Source organism: Xiphophorus maculatus, chromosome 5, assembly GCF_002775205.1.
Source record: "Xiphophorus maculatus strain JP 163 A chromosome 5, X_maculatus-5.0-male, whole genome shotgun sequence".
Taxonomy (NCBI): domain Eukaryota; kingdom Metazoa; phylum Chordata; class Actinopteri; order Cyprinodontiformes; family Poeciliidae; genus Xiphophorus; species Xiphophorus maculatus.
The window spans coordinates 32,748,559-32,771,528 of NC_036447.1; the positions used below are offsets into that span (position 1 = coordinate 32,748,559).

A 22,970-nucleotide genomic window follows, 5' to 3' on the forward strand; every position below is an offset into this window, starting at 1 on the left:
TGCGCATCAGGACGGTGAGGAGGTGGACACAGGAGGCAGCTGAGGCACTGCAGGACTGCTTTGGGTCGACAGACTGGGATGTGCTCTGTGGGCCTCATGGGGAGGACATAGACAACATGTCCGATTGCATCACGGAATACATCAGATTCTGTGAGGAGACTGTCATGCCAGCCCGGACCGTGCGCTGCTTCTCCAACAACAAACCCTGGATTACCAGTGACCTGAAGGCACTTCTAAACAAAAAGAAGATGACTTTCAGGTCTGGAGATAAGGAGGAGCACAGGAGAGTCCAGCATGAACTCAGAGAGACACTGAGGACATGCAAGGACAACTACAGGAGGAAGCTTGAGTCCAAACTCGAGCAGAACAGTGTGAGAGATGTGTGGAAAGGAATGAAGCACATCACTGGGATGAAGGGGAAGGACACACAGGCATCTGGGGGCCGGGATAGAGCAAACCAGTTCAACCAGTTTTTCAACAGGTTTAGCTCACCTCCTGCTACTCCCCTTCCACCACCATCCCCCTACACATCCACACTGCCCCAAGTTGTTCAACCCACCTACCGGCATTCTCCTGCACACCACCTCTCCTTCATCCCCCCCGTCGTCCCCCTCCCCCATCTCCACTGCAGACAACAACACCTACCCCCAGCTAACGGTGACTACAGGCCAGGTTAAGAGACAGTTGGAGCGATTACACCAGGGGAAAGCTGCAGGACCTGATGGCATTACAACACAGATCCTGAAGACCTGCTCCATCCAGCTGTCCCCTGTACTGGCACACATGTACAACCTGAGCTTGAGGCTGGAGAGAGTCCTGCTGCAGTGGAAGACATCACATGTGGTTCCTGTTCCCAAGAAGCCAAGGCCAGCCGACCCAGAGGACTACAGACCAGTTGCTCTCACATCTCATGTGATGAAGGTCATGGAGAGACTGGTCCTGGCCCAGCTGAGGCCTCGGGTGAGGACGTTTCTAGACCCCCTGCAATTTGCCTACCAGCCCCACTTAGGAGTTGACGATGCCGTCATCTTCCTGCTGCAAAGAGCACTTTCGCACCTGGATGGTGGAGGAGACACTGTGAGAATCACATTCTTTGATTTCTCCAGTGCCTTCAACACCATCCAGTCTCTGCTACTGGGTGAGAAGCTGCCGAGTATGGGTGTCAACGACTCAGTGATCTCCTGGGTTACTGACTACTTGACAGGCAGGCCACAGTTTGTCCGTCTGGGCAGTGTCCTGTCTGGTGTGGTGGTCAGTGATGTAGAAGCTCCACAGGGAACTGTGCTTTCTCCCTTTCTCTTCACCCTGTACACCACTGATTTCCAGTACAACTCTGAGTCATGTCACCTACAGAAGTTTTCTGATGACTCAGCGGTTGTTGGGTGTATAGGGGATGGAGGGGAGGGGGAGTACAGGACACTGGTGGACAGCTTTGTGGAGTGGTCTGAGCAGAATCACCTGAGGCTCAACATTAGTAAGACCAGAGAGATGTTGATTGACTTCAGAAGCAAGAAGATACCTTCACGGCCACTAAAGATCAAAGGGGAAGTGGTGGAGGAGGTGGAGGATTACAAATACCTGGGAGTTGTAATCGGCAACAGACTGGACTGGGCATCTAACACTGATGCTGTGTGCAAGAAGGGGATGAGCAGACTCTATTACTTAAGGAAGCTGAGATACTTCAATGTGTGCAGCAAGATGTTGGAGACCTCTTATCACAGTGTTCTTGCCGGTGCCATCTTCTTTGCTGCTGTGTGTTGGGGAAGCAGCATCAGAGCCAGCGACTCTAATAGACTGGACAAAATCATCAGGAAAGCTGGCTCTGTACTGGGACTAAGGCTGGAGTCCCTGGAAACTGTGGTGGAGAGGAGGACACTGAAGAAGGTTCTGTCTATGATGGACAATAAACAGCACCCTGTCCACCACATAGTGGACAGACAGCGGAGCACCTTCTCACATAGGCTGCTCCAGCTCCGCTGTCGTAGGGACAGATACAGGAAATCCTTCCTGCCACATGCCATCTCACTGTACAATAAAAGCTAAATCATTGTTCTGCACTAATCAGTCCAATTTTGCACAACTGCACTGTGGCACACTTGCTGTACATATATTTACATATACATATCTGCATTTTTTGAATCTTTGCAAGGACTGCTCTAAGTTGCTTTTTATATTAACAGTATTTTATATTTTTACAATTTATAGCATTTTATATTTTATTTTTTATTTTATCTACAACTACTACTCAGTGGTAGTTGTTATTGTGTCTTGGCTCTATGCTGTAACTGCGAAGTAATTTCCCTGCTGGGATGAATAAAGTTCTTCTATTCTATTCTATTCTATTCTATTCTATTCTATTCTATACTGACTATCCAGGCATAGAAACAGGATAAAATGAGGCAGCTGTTATTGTTAAATATTCAACATTAAGTATGCTATGGCCATCCAGATGTGTCGAGGAGCAGGCTGAATGGCAAATGAAATCTTCCCTCGTTTCCACAGTCTGCCATTCAGCCAATCAGGATGTCAGATCTGTCCTCTTCCCTTCACTCCTGCCTTCTCCTGCGACTCAGCTCTATTTCCGCTCTACTCAGTCTCTCACTCTTTTCCCAGGGTCACACTTTAATTAACACTGGAGGTCTTATGAGTTTCCCCATCTCCTGCATACACCAGTGTGCAGCCAAGGATGCACACTGGTGTTCAGATCCCATATGCTTGGTGCTGTAAGTTTTGATTGGAGGGTAAATTTGTTGACTTTCCCACACAAGGCGATTAGCGCGTCAGTCAGACAGGAGTCACATTCAGTCTGAGGGAGCCACGCACTGAGTCGTGCACATTAACACAAACATGCTAGCAATCTAATGGCTCACCTGCTCGTGGTACTCTATGCCCATCGACAGCGTGTTAATGAGGATGGCAATCATGATTCCTCTGCTGAAGTATCTGCTGCAGACAATAAGTTCTAACTTGTTTCGGAGTCTCAGCCAACCGCATTTCCAGATGCTTGTCTTTGACTCAGATCGCTGCGGGCTGTTACACTGGCATGGACTGTCATTGTGACACAGGTTGTCGATGTGACACAAGTTTCCATGAAGAGGGTCTTCCAGCTGCTCATCCGGATGTTCTCTGAGTTGGTTGTAGTAGACGCAGTAAGGACACACCGAGGAATCTCCAGAGGCTTCGCCAGGCAGAGGTAGAGAGGGATAACCAGCAGACACACCTGTGCACACACCAGGGAGGACAGGATATAAGACTAGTACAGTAACGCTGAAAAGTCATGAGTCAGGCCCTGTTTCCTTCTGTGGATGGGGGAATAGGTGTTTGATCCTCTGCTGATTTACTAAGTTTACTCACAAACAAATGCACAGTCTGTATCAAATCAATTAATCAAATTTTATTTGAATAGCACATTTCAGCAGCAAGGCATTTCAAAGTGCTTTACAATGTGATGTAAAGCATTGCGTTTCTGTGTTTGACACGTCAAACACAGAAACGCAATGCAACATAGAATCAACAATCAAAACACGACATTAAGTCAGGTTCCATCAATAAAATTGTAATTGATTACGTTTCAAATGCAATTCTAAACAGGTGAGTTTTTAGTCGAGATTTAAAAGAAGTCAGTGTTTCAGCTGTTTTACAGTTTTCTGGAATTTTGTTCCAAATTTGTGGTGCATAGATGCTGAAAGCTGCTTCTCCTCATTTTGCTCTGATTCTGGGGATGCAGAGCAGACCAGAACCGAAAGACCTGAGAGGTCTGGAAGGTTGATACAACAACAGCAGATCTTTAATGCATTGTGGTGCTAAGCTGTTCAGTGATTTATAAACTAACAACAGTATTTTAAAGTCTATTCTTTGAGCTACAGGGAGCCAGTGGAGGGACTTTAAAACTTGTGATGTGCTCTATCTTCCTGGTTTTAGTGAGAACGCAAGCAGCAGCATTCTGGATCAGCTGCAGCTGTTTGATTGATTTGTTGGTCAGACCTGTGAAGACGCTGTTACAATAATCAATACGACTGAAGATAAACACATGAATGAGTTTCTCTAGATCTGGCTGAGACATTAGTCCTTTAATCCTGGAAATGTTCTTCAGGTGATAGAAGGCCGACTTTGTAACTGTCTTTATGTGGCTCTGGAGGTTCAGGTCAGAGTCCATCACTACTCCCAGGTTTCAGGCCTGATCGCTGGTTTTCAGTTGTAATAACTAAAGCTGTGCATTGACTCTAGATCTATGACTCTAGATCGTTCCTCTTTAGGTCCAAAAATAATAACTTCAGTTTTGTTTTTGTTCAGCTGGAGAAAGTTTTGGCACATCCACACATTTATCTGCTCTAAGCATCTGTTCAGTGATTGGATGGGCTCTCAGTCGCCATCATAATGTAGAGCTGTGTATCATTCGCATAGTTATGGTAGCTAATCTTATTTTCTGTTATAACCTGAGCTAATGGGAGCATGTAGATGCTGAATAAGTGGAATCCTGGGATTAAATCTTGGGGTACAATAGTGGCAACATCATGCTATGTAAATGTTTTTCATCAGCAGGGACTGAAACTAGTTGGTCATAGTTGATGAAAAGAAAAACCACAGAAGGTAAATCTTCATTATTATTATTATTATCCATCCATCCATCTTCTTCCGCTTATCCGAGGTCGGGTCGCGAGGGTAGCAGCTTCAGAAAGGAGGCCCAGACTTCCCTCTCCCCGGCCACTTCTTCCAGCTCCTCCGGGGGAATCCCGAGGTGTTCCCAGGCCAGCCGAGAGACATAGTCCCTCCACCGTGTCCTGGGTCTTCCCCGGGGCCTCCTCCCGGTGGGACGTGCCCGGAACACCTCACCAGGGAGGCGTCCAGGAGGCATCCTGACCAGATGCCCGAGCCACCTCAACTGGCTCCTCTCGATGAGAAGGAGCAGCTGCTCTACTCTGAGTCCCTCCCGGATGACTGAGCTTCTCACCCTATCTCTAAGGGAGAGCCCAGCCACCCTACGGAGAAAACCCATTTCGGCCGCTTGTATCCGCGATCTTGTTCTTTCGGTCATGACCCAAAGCTCATGACCATAGATGAGGGTGGGAACGTAGATCGAACGGTAAATCGAGAGCTTTGCTTTTTGGCTCAGCTCTCTCTTCACCACGACGGACCGGTACAGCGCCCGCTTGACGCCAGACGCTGCGCCAATCCGCCTGTCGACCTCCCGCTCCCTTCTTGCCCCATTCGTGAACAAGATTCCGAGATACTTAAACTCCTCCACTTGGGGCAGGACACCCCCCCTGACCCGGAGAAGGCACTCTACCCTTTTCCGGCTCAAGACTTAATTAGAGGATGTTTTTACACACACACCCCCACGCACACAGGTATATTTTGAGACTATTTTCACTCCATAGATGTTGGTAGAAGGCCTGGACAGAAACAAAAAACAAGAAAAAAGCAGCCCCTTCCCCCCCTAAAAAACACAAAGGAATATTCAAAAAAATTCAGGAACAACTGATCAAGTCATAATGATAGATTCAAAGAAAATGTAACTCCTAATTAAAGGTGGTAAGAGCATGGAGAAAAGCCATATTTAAATGTCTCTCATGGGGACATTTAGTCATTCAACATATTCTCCCAAAAACTGTCTTTTCATTTTATAGAGACAATAACATGAAAATCCAAAGTGGAGTTTGGGCAGTTTGCACAGAGGGAGAGATGTTTTATTAGAAAAGGGTTGTTTGCAGGCATGTATCTGTGTGTGTGTGCGCATCAATGTTTGTGTGTGTATATATAAGCATGTGAGTTCCTGGGTGGGCTAAGATTTTAGCAGAATTCATTAAGAAACCGCTCGGGAGGAATGCTCTGATAACATAACAACAAACACTTATCTAGTACAAGGGCTTCACTTGTCTTTGCAGTTTTAACAAATTCATGTTTCACTGAAGGCAGATATAGAGAAACCAATATACTCATTCAGTGGTCTGTGTCTACAGATAATGTTGACTTCTCTTCCAGAAGTAGGACTTCTAGAACTCTTGCTGAGGGGAAGAGCCCTATCTTGAGATGCACCAGTAGTGCATTACATGATCTACTGAGTAATTTCTGCTGTTTCATAAATATGGAAAGTACCCCAGAAATACTTATTATTTATTGCTGAACTAGATAAAAAAATGATGTACATTTTCTTTGTTATCTAACCTGTCTTGTACTGTCTGTTACAACAGCTAGCATTACTTTGCCCTGTAAAACATGTAAAGTTGTTGGGATGTGGGGTTTTTGAGTTTGGTTTTGGATTTTTGTCATTTTTGGTGTTCCTTAGGTTTTTCTATTTAGTGGCCTTGTTTTCTACTTTTGTTCTTACTTAGTGATTCTAGTTATAATTTTTCTTGCTTCTAGTTATTTTCTGTTCCAGGTTATCATGTTGCTTTAGTCAAAGTTATTGATTAGGTTTATATTACTTCCTGTTCCCCAGTGCCACTTTCTCTTTCCTTCCTCCTCATGGCTCCTGCATGGAGACTAGAGGTGGGATGTCTGAATCCAGGCTTTGAGGCGTGTACAGAGTAAAAAGGGGCCATGTCAGATGAAACCCCACTTTAACGCTTGTGTTGTCTTGTTGAAAACCACGTGACTGACACCAAATGATGCCTCATATTACATGGGATACATACTGTAACTGCTTCATTTTGCGTGTCGGTTTTCAAAATAAAAGCACAATGAGCCGAGCTGTTTCATGGGTTGTTGTAGGTAATGTGGTCGCTCGTCAGAGCATCAGAGGAGAGTATTTAGATTTAGATAGCATTTATTGTCATTGAACAGGATTCAACGAAATTTCTATTGCAACTTCCGTGCAAAAAGTCAAATATATACAATAAATAAAATAAACAAACACACAATAATAATAATAACAATATATACAACTAAAATTAACTAAAGGCACTCAACCACACCAAAGAAGTAGCAGCAGGTCCAATTATGGCAAAGTACAGATGATGTGACAGTGCAAAGTACAGAACAACATGGCTGTGTGGGGGTGGGGGATATGTATGTGTGACTGCGAGGTTATGATATGTGTGGGAGGGGGGGGCGGCAGGGAGTAATGGCTCTGACGGCTGTGGGGAAGAAACTGTTTCTCAGTCTATTTGTTGTAGTCCGTATATTCCTGTACCGCTTGCCTGATGGCAGCGGCACAAACAGTCTGTGGCCCGGGTGGCTGGGATCCATGGCTATGGATCCAGCTCTCTTCTTGACCCGGTCTGTGTAAATGGAATCCAGGTCTGGGAGGGGGCATCCCACAATGCCTTGTGCTGTTCTCACCACCCGTGTCAGTTGTTTCCTCTCCAGTGCTGTGCAGCTACCATACCACACAGTCATGTTGAGGCAGAGGATGCTCTTGATCGTCGCCCTGTAAAAGTTCACGAGCAGCCGTGATTTGTCATCAGCAGTGGCTGAAATAAAAGGAACACCAACCAACAGATTGGTGATTTTGATTTCACTCATCAAAATGTAATGTGTTATTATGACTATATTTTTGTGTTTTTGTTGTTGCTGAAATGTGCTACACAAATAAACTTGATTGGTTGTCTGAAATGGAGCCAACAAGAGGAAAATCTCTGACATCTGGGAATACTTTGAGATGATCGCTCACAATAAGATGCTTAAATAAAAATAATTTCATTAATTTTATTTTTATTTCAGCATGGACTGCTCCACCTCCAAAATCCTCACCTTCTGGAAATTTCCACTATTATTTGTAGTTTTATCAGCAAAGATATATTAGTCTTGAACAGCAGAAACAGACTTAAAATTCTGTGTGTAGCTACATATAAGGGATTGGAGCCAACTGGATATCTGCTAAAAAGAGAAAAAAAAATTCTGGAATCCCAAACAAGCACTGGACTCCCAAGACACTAAAACAGCAAATGTCTTTATTCTCAGATCAGTCTATGATAAACTAAAACATTACTGACAGTCAACAGTATTAATTTGGCTACAAGTCATTTTAATAAATAAAAAAGATTACAATTAAATAAGATTTAACTGACTCTCCTGTTACTAAACATGAGCTTGACAAAAACTTTGTGACAATATTGCATTTACAATTTTTTAAAAGTATGACCTAACTGAGTGACAAGGCGGTCACAGTTTCAGCAGCAGATGTCCCTATGACATCAAGTAATGAACCTTTGGGCAAAGCAAAGGGCTGGAAAGCTTCATTGCTTCATGAAGCTTCATTTGGCCAACACTACTAACTACTCACACCTGTAATCAAGTAATGCATCAGCCCAGGTTTTTACAACTCCCTAGTATTTAAGCTCCTCAGTCTCACTCACAATCCCCTGGATCCTTACGTCAATTCCCATCAACTCTGTTTTTGTTAGATTTATTATTAAGCCCCAGCAGCGAAGTGCTGCGAAGGCTTAATTTAATCGCAGGATTTCTTATTATTTTTCCTTTTATTTGAAAAGGTACATGGTTTTTGGAGGCTTTATCATATTCAAAAACTTACCAAACTTCCCCCAAAATTGTCACTAAGCATTTTGGATTCTAGTGGAATTGCAAGTGGGCGAGGCCAGACTGCTCTACAACACTCCTAATGTGAGACAGGACAAACTGTAGCTCATAAAAATCTGAAATTTGGCACGTAGGTAGTGGAGAAGCAAGTCCTGCATGGTCCTTTCTATGGCCAGTTCCTATTGTCGGGTTGTGTGTGTTTGGAGGATGGACCAAACGCAGAAAGGAGGTGGGAGCAAACAGGTTGCAGGTGTGAGTGAAGGGAGCAGGAAACGTTCAGTTATCAGTCCTTCGCAGTTAATTCAGTGTTTTAGTTGGAACTTTACACCGCGGAATAAAGCAAAGGCGAAATATTTATTTGATTAACGTCTTACTGATTATCTTTTATGAGCGGGGCTGTCTATGTGGTGTGCTGATGTATTTTCCTTCTGTCAATTGCATCCTCTCTCTCCCATCAATTTGTCTAAAAATCTATCATCAATACCAAGAGTTTTGTTGGCATTGGGATAAGTATGATTTTCAAATAAAGTTCAGGTGTCATAAGCTGTGGTGGTGGATGGTGAGGCAGACGAGGTGGAACCAGGTTGCAGTGATGATAATGATATTCAATGAAGAATAAACAGTACAAAATGTCCAAAAGCCAGGCAGCATTGCTGAGTGAAAGACCTGGGCTCAACACAGGAGGCGACAGGCTAAACGAATGGACGACGACGGACTGAGAACACATCAGACGACAACTGACTGTAGGTAGACAAGGACACTACGAGGAACAAGGAACACAGGTAGGGTTAAATACACAGGGAGTAATCAAGGAAATGAGACACACCTGGGAGAAATCAAAGAGTAAGACAGGACAACAGGGAGACTCAGAGACAGAAACTCGAAATAAATACACAGAAAAACGCAAAACATAACATCAGGTTAATGACTAGTGAGAACTGGTCATTAATCTGACCTTCTACCTTGATAATAAACTGGTTTTAGGTTTTTTAATCCTATGAATTTAGCAAAATGTTCTTCAAATGACTGGAAATGCATAGTTTTGAGTAGATTTTATTTTAATTTCCAGGGGAACAGACCCCACTAGGACTGTGTCACTCCACAGCTGCTTGTGTCTCATTAATGTTAGCAGATGTTGGCAGGTATGACGTGGTCTACAGATTCTGTTTCAAACTGAGTTTATACAACTCTGGAAAAAATTTAAAGTTTCTCTGATTTTACTCTTTAGAGGTATATGTTTTTATTATAAGAATTACTGACAACATGTCTCTTCATTTTGTTTGTGAATGTATGTAAATAAGCAGTTAGATTTAGAAAACTGCACCAATGAATATCTTCTCATGGGTCTTAGCCCTGCTGGGGGCTAAGCACCCCTAAAGGTCAGATCCTAGAATCGCCCCTGGGTAGTACTAGTAGGACCGATCAGGGTATGGCACCAAAATCATTTGATTGACATTAATTGATTGGCTTGTTATTTACATCACTGAAAACACCTGTCTGGACCGCAGACATGCAGTTTGCTATCAGAGAGCTGTTAAGACCGGAGGTACAGTTATGAGTTTAATCGCAATCAGTGCCAGGAACACATGCGATAAGTTTTGCAGCTGAATTATCTTGATTTAGCAGCTCTGCTAGCAGCTCGTGACTCTTAAGAAGGGCAGTAATACAGGAGAGAAACAGAACTCGTCAGCTTTCTGATGGACTGTATTTTCCTGCTGACAATGTGAACCAGAACTAATTGTAGCTTGTGATGTGAATTTTATTTTTCCTTTGGATTAAAAAAACTTTCAGGCGTGGCTATTTGTTTATGTAATGACTGCATTACATAAATCCAAAAGGTATGTATAACACATATATAAAAATAGTGTGAGAAAGAAATTATATTAGCCTGTACTGCAAAACAATAAACTGATCTGAGTCTTTATCTTTATGTTTGGGCCACAGTACTACATGTCTTTAAGACAAAATTAAATATCTTGGTTTATTTCAGTCCAGAACTACAACCTCGAGGTCCTCCTTTGCTGAGTGTTGCTGCAGGTCATCAGCAGAGAATTGAACACAGCTCCTGCGCCCACGGCCGCCCACAACAAGAAGGAACAGACCATATAAATGGAAAAGCTCACTACCTGAACAGTACCGATGTGGACCTCGACCGAACCGCTTAGAGACGGGCTACTGGAAAAGCGCCTTAATAGAACTAAGGAACACCAAAAATGACAAAATCCAAAGCCAAATTCAAACAAGCCCAGATCCCAACATTCCATTTATTACAGACTAAGGACTCATACTCGCATACCCTTCAGAGTCATGTACAAAAGGAATATGTCTGTGCTTCTTTGCGACTAACATCTAGAACAGTGGTGCCCAAAGTGGGTCCTGGAGAGCCAGCATCCTGCATGTTCTAGTTCTCTCCCTGGTGGTAGTAACAACCTCCTCAGCATGTAAATGTTCTTCTTAGTCCTTCTAATGAGCCACCATTTGATCCGGGTGCGTTAAACCAGGGAGAGAACTAAAACATGCAGGATGCCGGCCCTCCAGGACCCACTTTGGGCACCACTGAGCTAGAATATCTTACTGAGAGTTAAGCAGTCTGCTTGCCCTCTCAGTGCATTTCAAAATGTTCCACAATAAGGAGGCTGAAGATCTGCTTTAATAACCTGCAGCATGACTGGATTTCACAGGAATCAGCGGATCATGGCCATGAAAAAATCCTGTTGCAAGGTCGTGAGGGACTTCACTGTGGTGAGGCAGAGGGGGGAAAGTAGAGGTCAAAACTGTCACAATGCTTCAACTTCATTTGTGTCAAAACCAGAACCTTTTTATTTCATAAGAATGTAGGTTGTTTTTCCTTTGTTCTGTTGGATTTCAGTGAAATGTTGATTAAACAGTAAGTTCCCAGTTCTGGAAGATATTCAGTGATATGTTCAGCTTCAGTTACCTTGAGATGGATGGTTGCAGATATGACAATGATTTGATCTAAACTGCTATTGAAAACTGCATTTCAATATTATGAAATGCTACTCAATAGTCAATATTGACTATTGTAACAGTCAATATGTTTTCATTTTAATTGCAGCAATAGGGATAATTTTGTCTTTATCTTTTAAATGAAAGCAATTACATCAAAATATACATTTTTGATTAAAAGTTTTGTGCAAATAATCCAAAACTGTGACACTTTTGTTTACATTATTATAAAATAATAATCTCATACTGGCCCATGGCTACTTGATTACCAGGGGATAATCTATCTATTGTGCAAGGAAAAAATAGAAAATTTCACACAAAGGTTAAAATGTCAGTTTGTAACTTTTACAAAAATGTTTTTCCATATTTATTAAGACTGTCATCATGTCATGACTGTTAATTATGCGATGAGGATGTTTGATACGTGACATAATGATAATTTGAACAAATATGTAAAAACATGTTTGTTAAAGTTACATCCTGAAACTTTGAGACAAACCCAGGACCTTCTACCTGAGACAAACTTCCTAACCACCAGAGATATCGTGCAACCTAAATTCAAACAGCAACCAGACTGACCTAAAACCACTAATAAGAACCTATAAAATAAGAATATTGAAACTTGCTATCATATTTATCTCAAACAAAAATAGATGAATATGAGTTATGTTACGTAAATAAATTATTGGTATAAACATTCTTTCTTTTGAAATCCTCCACTTCTGTAAGTCCCTCAGTATCATGCGAGAGCTCTCAAACATAAAAACACACACTCAATCCACTCACCATGCTCGAGCACCAGCTGTGGCAGTCTGTTGATGGTATCCAAAGCAACCGCCCTCTTCTGGTCCCGGTCCTTTCCATCCAGGTGACTGAGAAGGGACGATATGAAGGGATAATTAAGGCCAGTCCCTCTGTTGCTGATGGCCAGCTGTGGCTGAGGCTGCTGCAGCTGATGATGGTGATGCTGCTGGTGATGGAGATGATAAACTTGATGAAGGTGTGACAAGTCATTGGGGGCATGGCCTGAGTGCCGGTTGGCGAGTCCATTCATCTCCCCAACTCCGCTCCCTCCAGCCGACCAGGCCTCTTTCTGGCAGACACAAGAGCAGCGGAGACGCAGGCGAGTCCAAACAATCCAGCGTGACAGCCGGCGCCATGCCTTCCGACCCAGGTGGGCCAGATAGCGGATGATCTCCTCGTAGCAACTCCCGGGCTGACTGTCGCTGGCCAGTGTGGAAGCTGATTGGTGGAGCTGCCGGGCGCGCTGCTCTGATTTCATTAAGGCATGTTCTCTCTGTTTTGTTTCAGAAAACTGGGTGGCAATGACAACCAGGCACAGGTTGATCATAAAGAAGGAGCCCACCTGCACAGGAAAAAAATCTGTGTTAAAATTAACACCCACTAGGGCTGTATTGATACAATAACCTCACAATACAATACAATATGATACACAATATTCTGCTCAGGATACAATATATATCACAATACAAGGCAAATGTTACGATTCGATATGCTTTTGAGATTTTTCTGAAATATTTTAGAGGGACAGAGTGATTTTGGTGACATTTTGTGACTGTTCTATAGACTTGGATTGTATTAACTGAAAACTGATTAAAATCACCGATTACACAATACCTGGCTCTGATTGGACAGAGACTTAGAGTCTACAGCTGGACAAAATTAAACAAAGATGTGGTGAGAAAATTAGTTTGTCATTTAATTCATGTGGATTTGACATAAAACTCAAAGTTTCGACAGTGATCTGGGAGCTGAGTGAGGAAATTATCAGCTTCTGTAGACTCTCAACATGCAAATGATTGCACTTATTTTTTTTATTTTGGACATATTGTGGTTGCATTTTGGACCTTGAGTCTGTCAAGAAAATCCGAGCTCATCCCACTTCCCCATGCTGGAGATTTTAGTTTAACAGTAATAATAAATAAAGTTATCTTTAAAATGAATCACTCAAGTGACATCAAGGCCCAGCAGTAGACTTAGGTGTCAATAAAATAAATCTGGTTGTGTGTGTTGTTTTTGTCTCATGCAAACTTTGCTTTAATTCTACTTTTTTCTATCTAATCATAAGAAATCATAGTCAGTCAGAAAGAGTCATTAAACAGGAAAAGCAGGTTTCCTGGAAAAAGAGGAAGTTTCCAGCCTGCAGATTTATAAAAATAGCTGAGACTATTCCTTATTTTAAAGGTAAAGTTTTAAAGAATGAAATCTAAACATTTTGAGTAATTTGATAAGATTCAAAGTAAAATACTTATATTAATATTGGTTTACTTGTAATAATATTTACACGTACATTTGTGAGGACACTTACAAGAAAAACAAGTAACTGTAACTTTAGTATTAAATAATTAGAATCATGTATTATTCTTGGTTTCATTTTAGAAAACATCTGTAATAACTCACATTAGGATTATAATAAGAGTAATTAATAAGTTATAAAATTATAAATGAATGGTAAATCAGAGAAGCTAAAGAAAATAAATGTGATTTTGACATTGAACTTGAAATGGTGTAAAAAGGTGTAACTGCAATTAAACATCACTGATATGTTGTAGGTAGATAGTAGGTGAAAGGTGAACGGTTAAGGGAAAAAGGGGAACTAACAGGAGAGCAGAGATGAACAGAAAAACATAAAATCAGATTTCAAAAAATTTTAATTTTTTTATTGTGAAAAAATATTCTCTCAAATATTCATAACGAATGGTTTTTATAATTTAGGATTACAATATATACTGTACATTTCTTAAACTGACATAAAAAGTTGCAAGTAACAGTTTTATAACATTATTGGCATGAACATGCACTGTTAGACCTTTTATTGTAATTTTACAGTAACTTACTGGCAACAGTGTTGCCAGTAAGTTACTGTAATTACCATTCTACAGTACCTTTACTGTTATGATATTTCACAGTTAATTTTTACTGTGAATGTGCTTTACAGTTATAACTGCATTACTGTAAATGTAGTTTCTAGTATAATACAGTAATTGTATTTTATAGTAAAGCTGGTCTACTGTAAACTTGTTTCACAACATAATGTCAGAGTTTTACTGTAAATTAAAGTTTACATTTCTTTAAGATAAGAATATTTTACCATAAACCGAAAAATTTCATAAAAGAAATTTTAGTCCAAGTACTGTGAATAACAGGTATTTATTTTCAGCAGATTTGTAGAAATAAAATCCATTTACATATTCGCAATGTCATAAAAAACAATGTCACAATACAATATAATGTGCTGTAAAACAACAAAACCATAGAACACATTTCCTACATCAGAAGAACTTTTATTCCATTCGTCAAACAAAATCAGTGGGATCCATCTTGTGGAAGCTGAACTGTAAAGAATAAGACAGACAATGTGGGAGGTCATGAGATGGTCAGGAAGTTATCTACATTTTCAAATCGACAGGAAGTTGACAAATTTAGCTGAAGTGACAATGTTCACATGCATAAAATCTTTGTCATAAAGCAGCATTAAGTTGATAATTTGTTTAAAAAAAATCAATTGGACTGAAGTGATAATAGAAGCTGCATAAAGAATGAGCAGGACTGGCTTCACTTCAGGTTTTTGGATTGTTTATGGCAAAAGCAGTCAGTCAGTCTTCAGTAATTCAAAAGATTGCGTACTACAAATGTCCCCAAGGGGACGATGAAGTACAACAATCTTTTTAGTCATTTTGTTGGTGCTGACGGATTACTGCAAAGGTGTGCCTAATAAACTGAAAACTGCATAGTATAAAAATACACCACACTTAAACGACTACACACTTATACATTTCTGTGATTTATTAAGAGATGCAGCGACATCCACTTTTTACCACGGACACAGAAAAGATGCAGGCTACTCTAAAGGGCTATTGTGTAGGAATCACATGGCATTTATAAATAATCATTAAAATCAGATTAAAAAGGCTAAAGTAAAGTCAGAGCATGCAAGATAGGAGGAAAAGACAACAAAATAATAAACATTTACATTTGGTAAAATACTTACCTAGTTGGAAGTCCTCCATTCAAATTCAGCAAGTTGTTGGAAGAAGGTGGTGATCTGGGAGTTGACACTGACTACTTTCCTCTTGACAAGACTTCCCGTCTTGCGGCTTGTACCGACTTTGGCTGTGCATTTGGTACCAACATCTGGATTGATCCTCACAAAGAATCTTTTAACAGAAATAAAATATATTAATTGTATTTTTTAATGAAGACGTACAATACAGCAATCAGCTATGGTTCTTCATCATCAGTCAAACTGTCATTAAATTTAATTCATAAATGGCTTGGTGTAGAGTACTTGCCATTGTATCATCTCCAGCGTGGTGGATGCTGACTCCTAATACTCCAGATTGAAGACAGAATATGACCCAAAAAAGACAGCAAGGACGCTGGCAAAGTCATGTAGTTGCTCAGGCTGGAAAAATACCTTCTCCTCCATACTGACCATCCACCGGGTTGCAGACATCAAGCTATTTCCTAAAATAGACAAACCCTTGTCAGGCTAACGCTAGTGAGTAAAAGTACAGACTACCATAACAATTACATACATTGCTACGAAAAAATTATAGTGATAGAAAATATTCCTCTTACCAAGCATGATTACCCTTGGTGTAGTGGGTAAGGTCATTTCCATTTCAACAGACATCTTGGTGGAAGATACCTTTAAAACATAAAAGGAATACTCTCTTAAATATGAATTACTGGTAGTAATTTATATTTAAAGGGCCAGTTCACCCAGATTACAACAGGTTTTTGAGAACCTCATCCCGGAGACTAGACTAGACTTTACCCCTACATCCTGCTACCACTCTGAAACAGCGGATGTGAATGACAGTTTGTGGGGCTAAATGCATTTTTTAAAGCATTACATTCCACAAGTGTTCAGTCTGACTTCTGCTATGGCAGTGACTCCTGTGCATGTGGGACCTGAATGCAGAAAATGTTCTGAAGGAAGCAGGACATTGCTCTATTCCACATGCAAACCGATAATTAGCTGTGTCTTGATGTTTCTTCACATGACTACAAAATTCTGTAAATTCTGAAGTACAAATGCTGCAGAATTTACACCTGTACATAGTTGCACCTGTTAGTACTGACTTAACTTTAAATTTGCAGGAGCATGGTTTAAACATGTGAACAGTCCTTATGTGTAACCAGGGTTGGAAATTAACTTTTTTGTCCACCTGCCACTGTGGCTGAACAAACTCAAAAAATAACAGAAACTACTTTAATTTTTTTCACCTTTGTCCTCATTTACAGACTCTTATACACTATGTTGGAGATGTAATGGTACTTTAGCAGGCTAACCAGCTGTAGCAAGCTCAAAGTTATAGATTAGGTTAGCTGCTCCTCTACATTTCCAGACTATTTTGTGGATTCAAATATGTTTGAAGAGCTTTTTACCTCTTGTCTTGTCTTTTGAAGAGATGAAGCTATGTTAGCAGTCAGCAGGACAGAACTGCACAGCCACTTGGAGGGAAAAAGCTTGGGAGTTAAAACAAAAAGTCATCTGAAGAAAAGAAAAAAAAGAACAAAGTTAGAAATTCATCCTTGCTGACCTACGTAGCTAATCTGCACTTTTAACATTTGCAAGATCATGGTTTAAACAAATGAACAGTCATTACATGTAAAATAAAGAAAAGGGGGGGAGGATCAATTATCAGTTAAGGTTATATTGTTCGACAAAGGATGTAGCAACAATGCTAACAGACGCTCAGCACTGAGCTCATCTCAACCCAAAGCCGCCCGAGGAAGATTAAGCGGCAAAAGTCAAGCTTAAACCTTCAACGGTAAAATTAGCACATTAGCTAATGTTAATTCCGAACCAGCTCAAAAAATAACAACATCATATTTTCCTTTCTTTCACCTCATTTACAGACACGTAACTTATAAGGTTGCAATATGCCAGTTATATAAAACACCAGAGTTAGTAACGTAAAGGTAGCGTTATTTTACCAGGTTAACCAGCACAAACGAGCTCATGCTATAATGCTAAGTTATAGCATGATGCTATAAGTTACGTTAACTCCATCTAAAATGTACATTTCCAGACTAGGTTTTGGCTTCAAACAGTTTTCTAAGAAGTGGTTTTTTACCTGTCTTGAAGAGCTGAAGCAGTGTGAGCCCACAGCACGGAGACAGAGCTGCACTTGCACTTGGAGAGAAAAAGCTTCGGAGTTTAAAACAAACGTCATCAGAAAACAGTTGGAAGCGAAGCCACGCTTGATGACGTAGCTAGATAAACTGCATGTTAATGTTAGCTAGGATGTGAAAAAAACAAAAGTACATTCTCTCTTTCTGCCTTAAAAATATGTTAACCACTAAAGGAGTAAAAATACAGAAACAGGGAACCACGATGAAGCAGCTATGATGACGGTTGGAAATCAAATATAATTCTTACTGTATATTATAAGTACAGAACCACTACTGTAATGTGTAAACAGTAAATTACTGCAACTTCAAAACATACAGTAAGTTACTGTAATACTATGTACTATACCCATTGTTAAGGAAATATGGCTATTTTTGATTGTTTAATATAGTTAAGCTAATGCCATGTGTGTTTAAGTAGATCAACATTCCTATTTGGACAAACTGAGGCAAGCTAAACGATCAGAGATAAACATTCTCCTGGCAGGGTTGTAACTTAGAGCAGCAATAAAACACAAAGCTCTTGAAAGGCTTTAAATTAGTAGGCCATAAAGAATATCTTCCCCGGCTCACAGGTCAGAGGTCAGGGGTTTCCCAGGAGCTCAGAGCTGCATCTGGAGTTGATCACAACTTAGGAATTTTGGGAACACTTAAGGTTTAATTTCTGATATACCTTTTAATATTGGTAGTAATAGTGTGTTAGATTAAAGTATATTACCCAAGCTACAAGTACTAATCTAGTAAATCGAATGTATTTGAAAATGTACTAACTATGACAATATCGGAATCAAAAGAGAATGATTTGAATGTTATGTTTTACAGGTTAAAAAGACTTCTATCTCATTATTGTTTGTGATAAAGCAAAGGGTCAAATCTTTGGAGAAGCTGACTGCAGAGGAGCAAGATAGGTTTTGTGAAAATAACTTATAACTTTAATAACTAAAATGACTCTTGATATTTGTCATTAAAACTCAGGGGAAGGTCTAAGTTTTTTTCCAAGGTCGCTCTTGGTTGGTCAAAACAGAGGTACGCCCTATTTGCATATATTAACAAAGAGAAACGCCTTCCCTAGAAAAAGGGAATGCGCAACAATAAAATTCAGACAACTGTCCTGTTATGCTTTTAAGCAACAGCTGTCTCCAAAGGATCCTTTGTTCTTTTTAATTCTTTTGTCTCAGGTAAAGAATGTATTTTTGTACTCTGAAGTTTTCTTGTTAAATTCATACGGTGTTTTCTATTGAATTAAACTCTGTATCTCTGTGACGTCATCGAGCCTCGCCGTCTGTTTTTTCCAGCCGTGACGGCATCCGCTTGCGATCCGGGCTAACAGGAGGAAAAGAGAGCCATGCTTTTTTCAAAATTTAAGCTAACCTAATAAATTTCCTCCTTAATAATTTGGGGGCTCGTTCGGTTGCGGATTCTGAGCGAGCGGCTCCGTCACGCGCTGGCCCGGTTCGGCTCGAACGCTACAGTCGGGTAAGACTCTTTGATTTGTTTCCGTGTCTGCGACACGTGGACGATCGGTGCTGACTGTTTTGGTGTGTGACTACAGGGATGGAAAACTGCAGATGTATGAAGGTACTTCTAAAAGACTTTGTTGTTAATAGATTTGAATAGACACAGGAACAGAGGACCGTGGCAGGTCCAAGCAGTCGGATTAACGTTACCGCTGTTATAAGGCTAGGTTTTAAGTGAATTTTTCCTGAAGGCTTATTTCTGTCCCTTCGAAAAAATTGGGAAAGTTTGTGTCTGGGTTGAATCACCTTTTCTGTGGTAGAATTAAGGACTAAAAGCAGGTTGAATCACCTTTTCTGTGGTAGAATTAAGGACTAAAAGCAGGTTGAATCACCTTTTCTGTGGTAGAATTAAGGACTAAAAGCAGGTTGAATCACCTTTTCTGTGGTAGAATTAAGGACTGAGTGCACCCGGGTAAAATGATGCATCTTATATTTTTGTAACCGGCGCCGGGTTTATATTTTCTATTTTATTTCCCCCCCTGTTTTTTCTCAAAAACTGTGTTCTGTGTCTATGTGTTTCTCTGTGTTTCTTTGTGTTTCCCTGTGTGTGGCGATCTGTGCTTGTTGCCGCGACACGAGGCCGTTTGACTGTGCAGAGCTCTGCTTGTGTGTCTGTGTGGCCGTGTGTGTGCGCGTGCGCGAGTTCGGGCTGGCTGTGTGTTTGAGCGGAGTGTTAAGTTGTTTGAAAAGCGCTGTGTGTGTGCTGATTTGCGTTGTTCCTGCTGTATTTATTCTAATATAAATATGGCAACGGTGTTGCGGAGAGATGACACTGCTCATTCGTATGGTTTAGGTCCGTGGACGACACTACGGGAACAGATTGCTGACTTCATTAATATTTATGACAAACAACTTGGTCTGGATTCGCTTCATGTGACGGCGGATGAATTGAAAGACAGGTTGGAAAATGCGGTCAGCATGAACAATGAACTCCTAAGTGCTGAAAAGCCGTTAGGTTTAATTTTGAATGCCTGTCTAAATCAGGCTTCAGCTGATAGGGATGCGGTGCGTGGTGAACAGGATGGGGCTACTCTGTTTCGCAGAAAGAAACTAATTAAGAAGTTGGAGAACGTGGAACAGGAGAGACAGTTGTGGGCTAGACTTCTGGTGGGTTGGCAGGGGACGGATCACCTTTATGGAAAGGGTTCGGTTACGAAGGCTTCGGACTCATTACACGCCCCGGTTGATCTTTCGGGGGTTTCCTCTGACCGGCCGAAACAGAAGTTTAATCCATCTGTTGCTTCGCTCCCGCCTCCATATAATGACACTAATCCCTCTTGCACGGGGCTGTATCCAGTGTTGGATGTTCGGAGGGGCACAGCGGAATGGGATCTTCTGAGGGTTCCTCCTCAGAGTTCTTCTGCTCCACTGGCGCGGGAGGATCCCGATTTAATGACGCCATGCCCGGCGTCCCCTCTTGGTGTTCGCTCTGTTTCTGATAGTCTTCCTATGGCGGATCGGGTTCAACGTGAAAAATTTTGTTTTTCTAGATATCCTTTGGCGACTTCTTCAGGTGTGGCTCAGGTTTCACGTCAGTTCAGCAGCCCTGCACCTCCCTTAGTCTCTCCCTCAGATGAGGGGGAGCAGGGGGAGGTTCAGTTGAATGTAGATGTGTCACTGGTTGGCCGTCTGGTTGAGGAGCCCCCACCCATTCGGGGAAACTCAGTGTCTTCTCCTCCTGTTTTGAAAGATGATGTGAAGTTTACCTCCGCACCGATGCAGCTTCGGAGCGGACGTAATCTGTGTGACATGCAGAGAAGGGATGTTAGTCCCTCCCCTCGTGAGATGAGCACACCACGGAGAGGCGGTGCCACCTCTAATGCTGTTGCTTTTCAGGAACGACTTTTAAGTTTAGGCAGGAAATCACAGGGGGGTATGGATGATAGGGACACAGACCTTTCAAATAGATCGGTTCATTCTGAGGCTCTGTCAGCAAGTTCTGACAGTTCTTCCCATTATGCTATGCCTTTAATAGTTTCCCACCAAGGACACAGATACAAGCCGTTTTCTTTTGGAGATTTACAGACCCTTATTGAAAAATTACCATCTTTGGTGGACGGTGCTACTCCTTGGTTACATGCATTAGAATCACTGACAGGGGGGTTGACCTTAGCATTGGGGGATTTCAGGGCAATTTTGAGTCGTTCAACAACGACAACAAATTGCCGTGATGTTGAGCTGTCAGCGGGAACTATGCACTGCCCTGATGAGACGCCTCTTACAGCTGTTCTGACTCCTGTGGGTGCGGCCTTGAGGGATATATTTCCCCCTTTGTCGCTGTCACTTATTCCAAAGTTTTTCTGGGATTCCAAAGAACACCCAAAAGTATTTTTAGATAAAGCCATAGATATCTGGAGGCGACAGTCTGGGGTTCATCCAGCTGTTGCTACATTAATGAGGGAACATTTTCGTCAAGCTGTTTTAAATGGTGTCCCTACTTCTGTCGCTGCTTCAATGGGGACAAACCCGGAGTTGAGATCTTGTGACCATGCGAAGTGGGAATTGCATTTGTTGCATAATATGCAGATTTTTCAGGATAAGGAGAAAGAGAAGGAGAGAGAGCAGGAAGATCTTAAGAATCAATTATTGAAACTTCAAATAGGAGAAGCTAAACAGAAAATTAATCTTGCAAAACAGGAACGACAGGAGGTTAGAGCTATGTTGGCAGCTGTTGCACGGGCTCCTCTTCCGGTGTTTCATACTGGTCCTGGTGTGTCAGCTCCACGTTTTCGGTCTGGTCTTCCGGGGTGGCGTGGGGGCAGACGGGGTAGGCCTGCAGTGTCGGTCGCGCGAGGAAGGGGTGGACGCAGAGACAGGTGTTTCTATTGTGGGGAGGAGGGTCACTGGGTTCAACAGTGCCCTCACTATATATCAGATGGTGCGTTGCCGGACCTGACATCACAACAAACTCCGAATGCTGCATTGCTTCCGCAGCGCCCGGGACAGGTTTCTCAGGCTGGACAATATTGACACACCCCGGTGAAGAACCTATGTCAGGGAGCTTTGGCAGATCCCCTGATTGATGTGACAGTGGATGGACAAACATTACCATTTTTGGTGGATACAGGGGCAACATATTCCACCATGAATGCTGTCATACCTTCACATAAACTTTCTGATCAGACAATATCAGTGGTTGGTTTTTCTGGGGTGAAACAGACTCTGCCACTCTCCACGCCTCTGCACACGGCTGTGGGCAGACAGAAAGTGACACATCCTTTTGTATGCTCCCCCTCATCTCCCGTTAATTTAATAGGGAGAGACTTGTTGATTGCTCTGGGGGCAACTATTTTGTGTGGGCCTGATGGATTACTTGTCACTTTTCCTGATGGATCGTCTCACGCCTGTTCTCCGGTTTATACCCATGGACAGTTTTTGCTGCAACAAGCTGAGGAGCAACTGGCTGACATATACTGGGGGCGTATACAGCCGGAAAAGACTGACCATGCTGGAATACTATCTTGTTTTCTGCTTTGGAAGCCCTGGATTCAAGCGCTTGCTCCGTATGGTCCGACCCCTGATCTGCCCCATGTTACTTTGTTTTATGACCGAGACCAGACTGAATGGTTCCAGGAGCAGTTTGAGACACATTTAGCCGGTGTTGACTGGACTGTATTTTCACAGGACATTTATGTGGCACCGGAGGGGGTGGCTGCAGCTGTTAATCTGACTCAAGATCAGTCGTTTTGGTATAAAATGCAAGACGAAGCTGTTCCACATATTTCTTTGGCTCTCCATCCTGGCCATCAGGCCATGGAACTAGGGGGCGTGGTAAAGCGCTCCCTGGCGGTTTCAGACTGGCAGGCAACTGTTAATACAGACCTCTTTTTCTCTCCTTCTACAAAC

At 41.9% G+C, this 22,970-nt stretch overlaps 1 protein-coding gene across 2 annotated transcripts in view; it reads right to left on the reverse strand.

Annotated features, from left to right (window-relative positions):
* The window catches only part of LOC102224032 (voltage-dependent T-type calcium channel subunit alpha-1H-like), a 187,920-nt gene that overhangs the window by 89,895 nt on the left and 75,055 nt on the right, over positions 1-22,970 (reverse strand). For both annotated transcript variants that reach the window (XM_023333476.1, XM_023333475.1), the window contains exons 9-10: positions 12,232-12,811; positions 2,871-3,220 (exon numbers count right to left, since the gene is read on the reverse strand). In XM_023333476.1, coding sequence (XP_023189244.1) covers positions 2,871-3,220; positions 12,232-12,811 — 930 coding nt within the window. The remainder of the gene's footprint in view (positions 1-2,870; positions 3,221-12,231; positions 12,812-22,970) is intronic.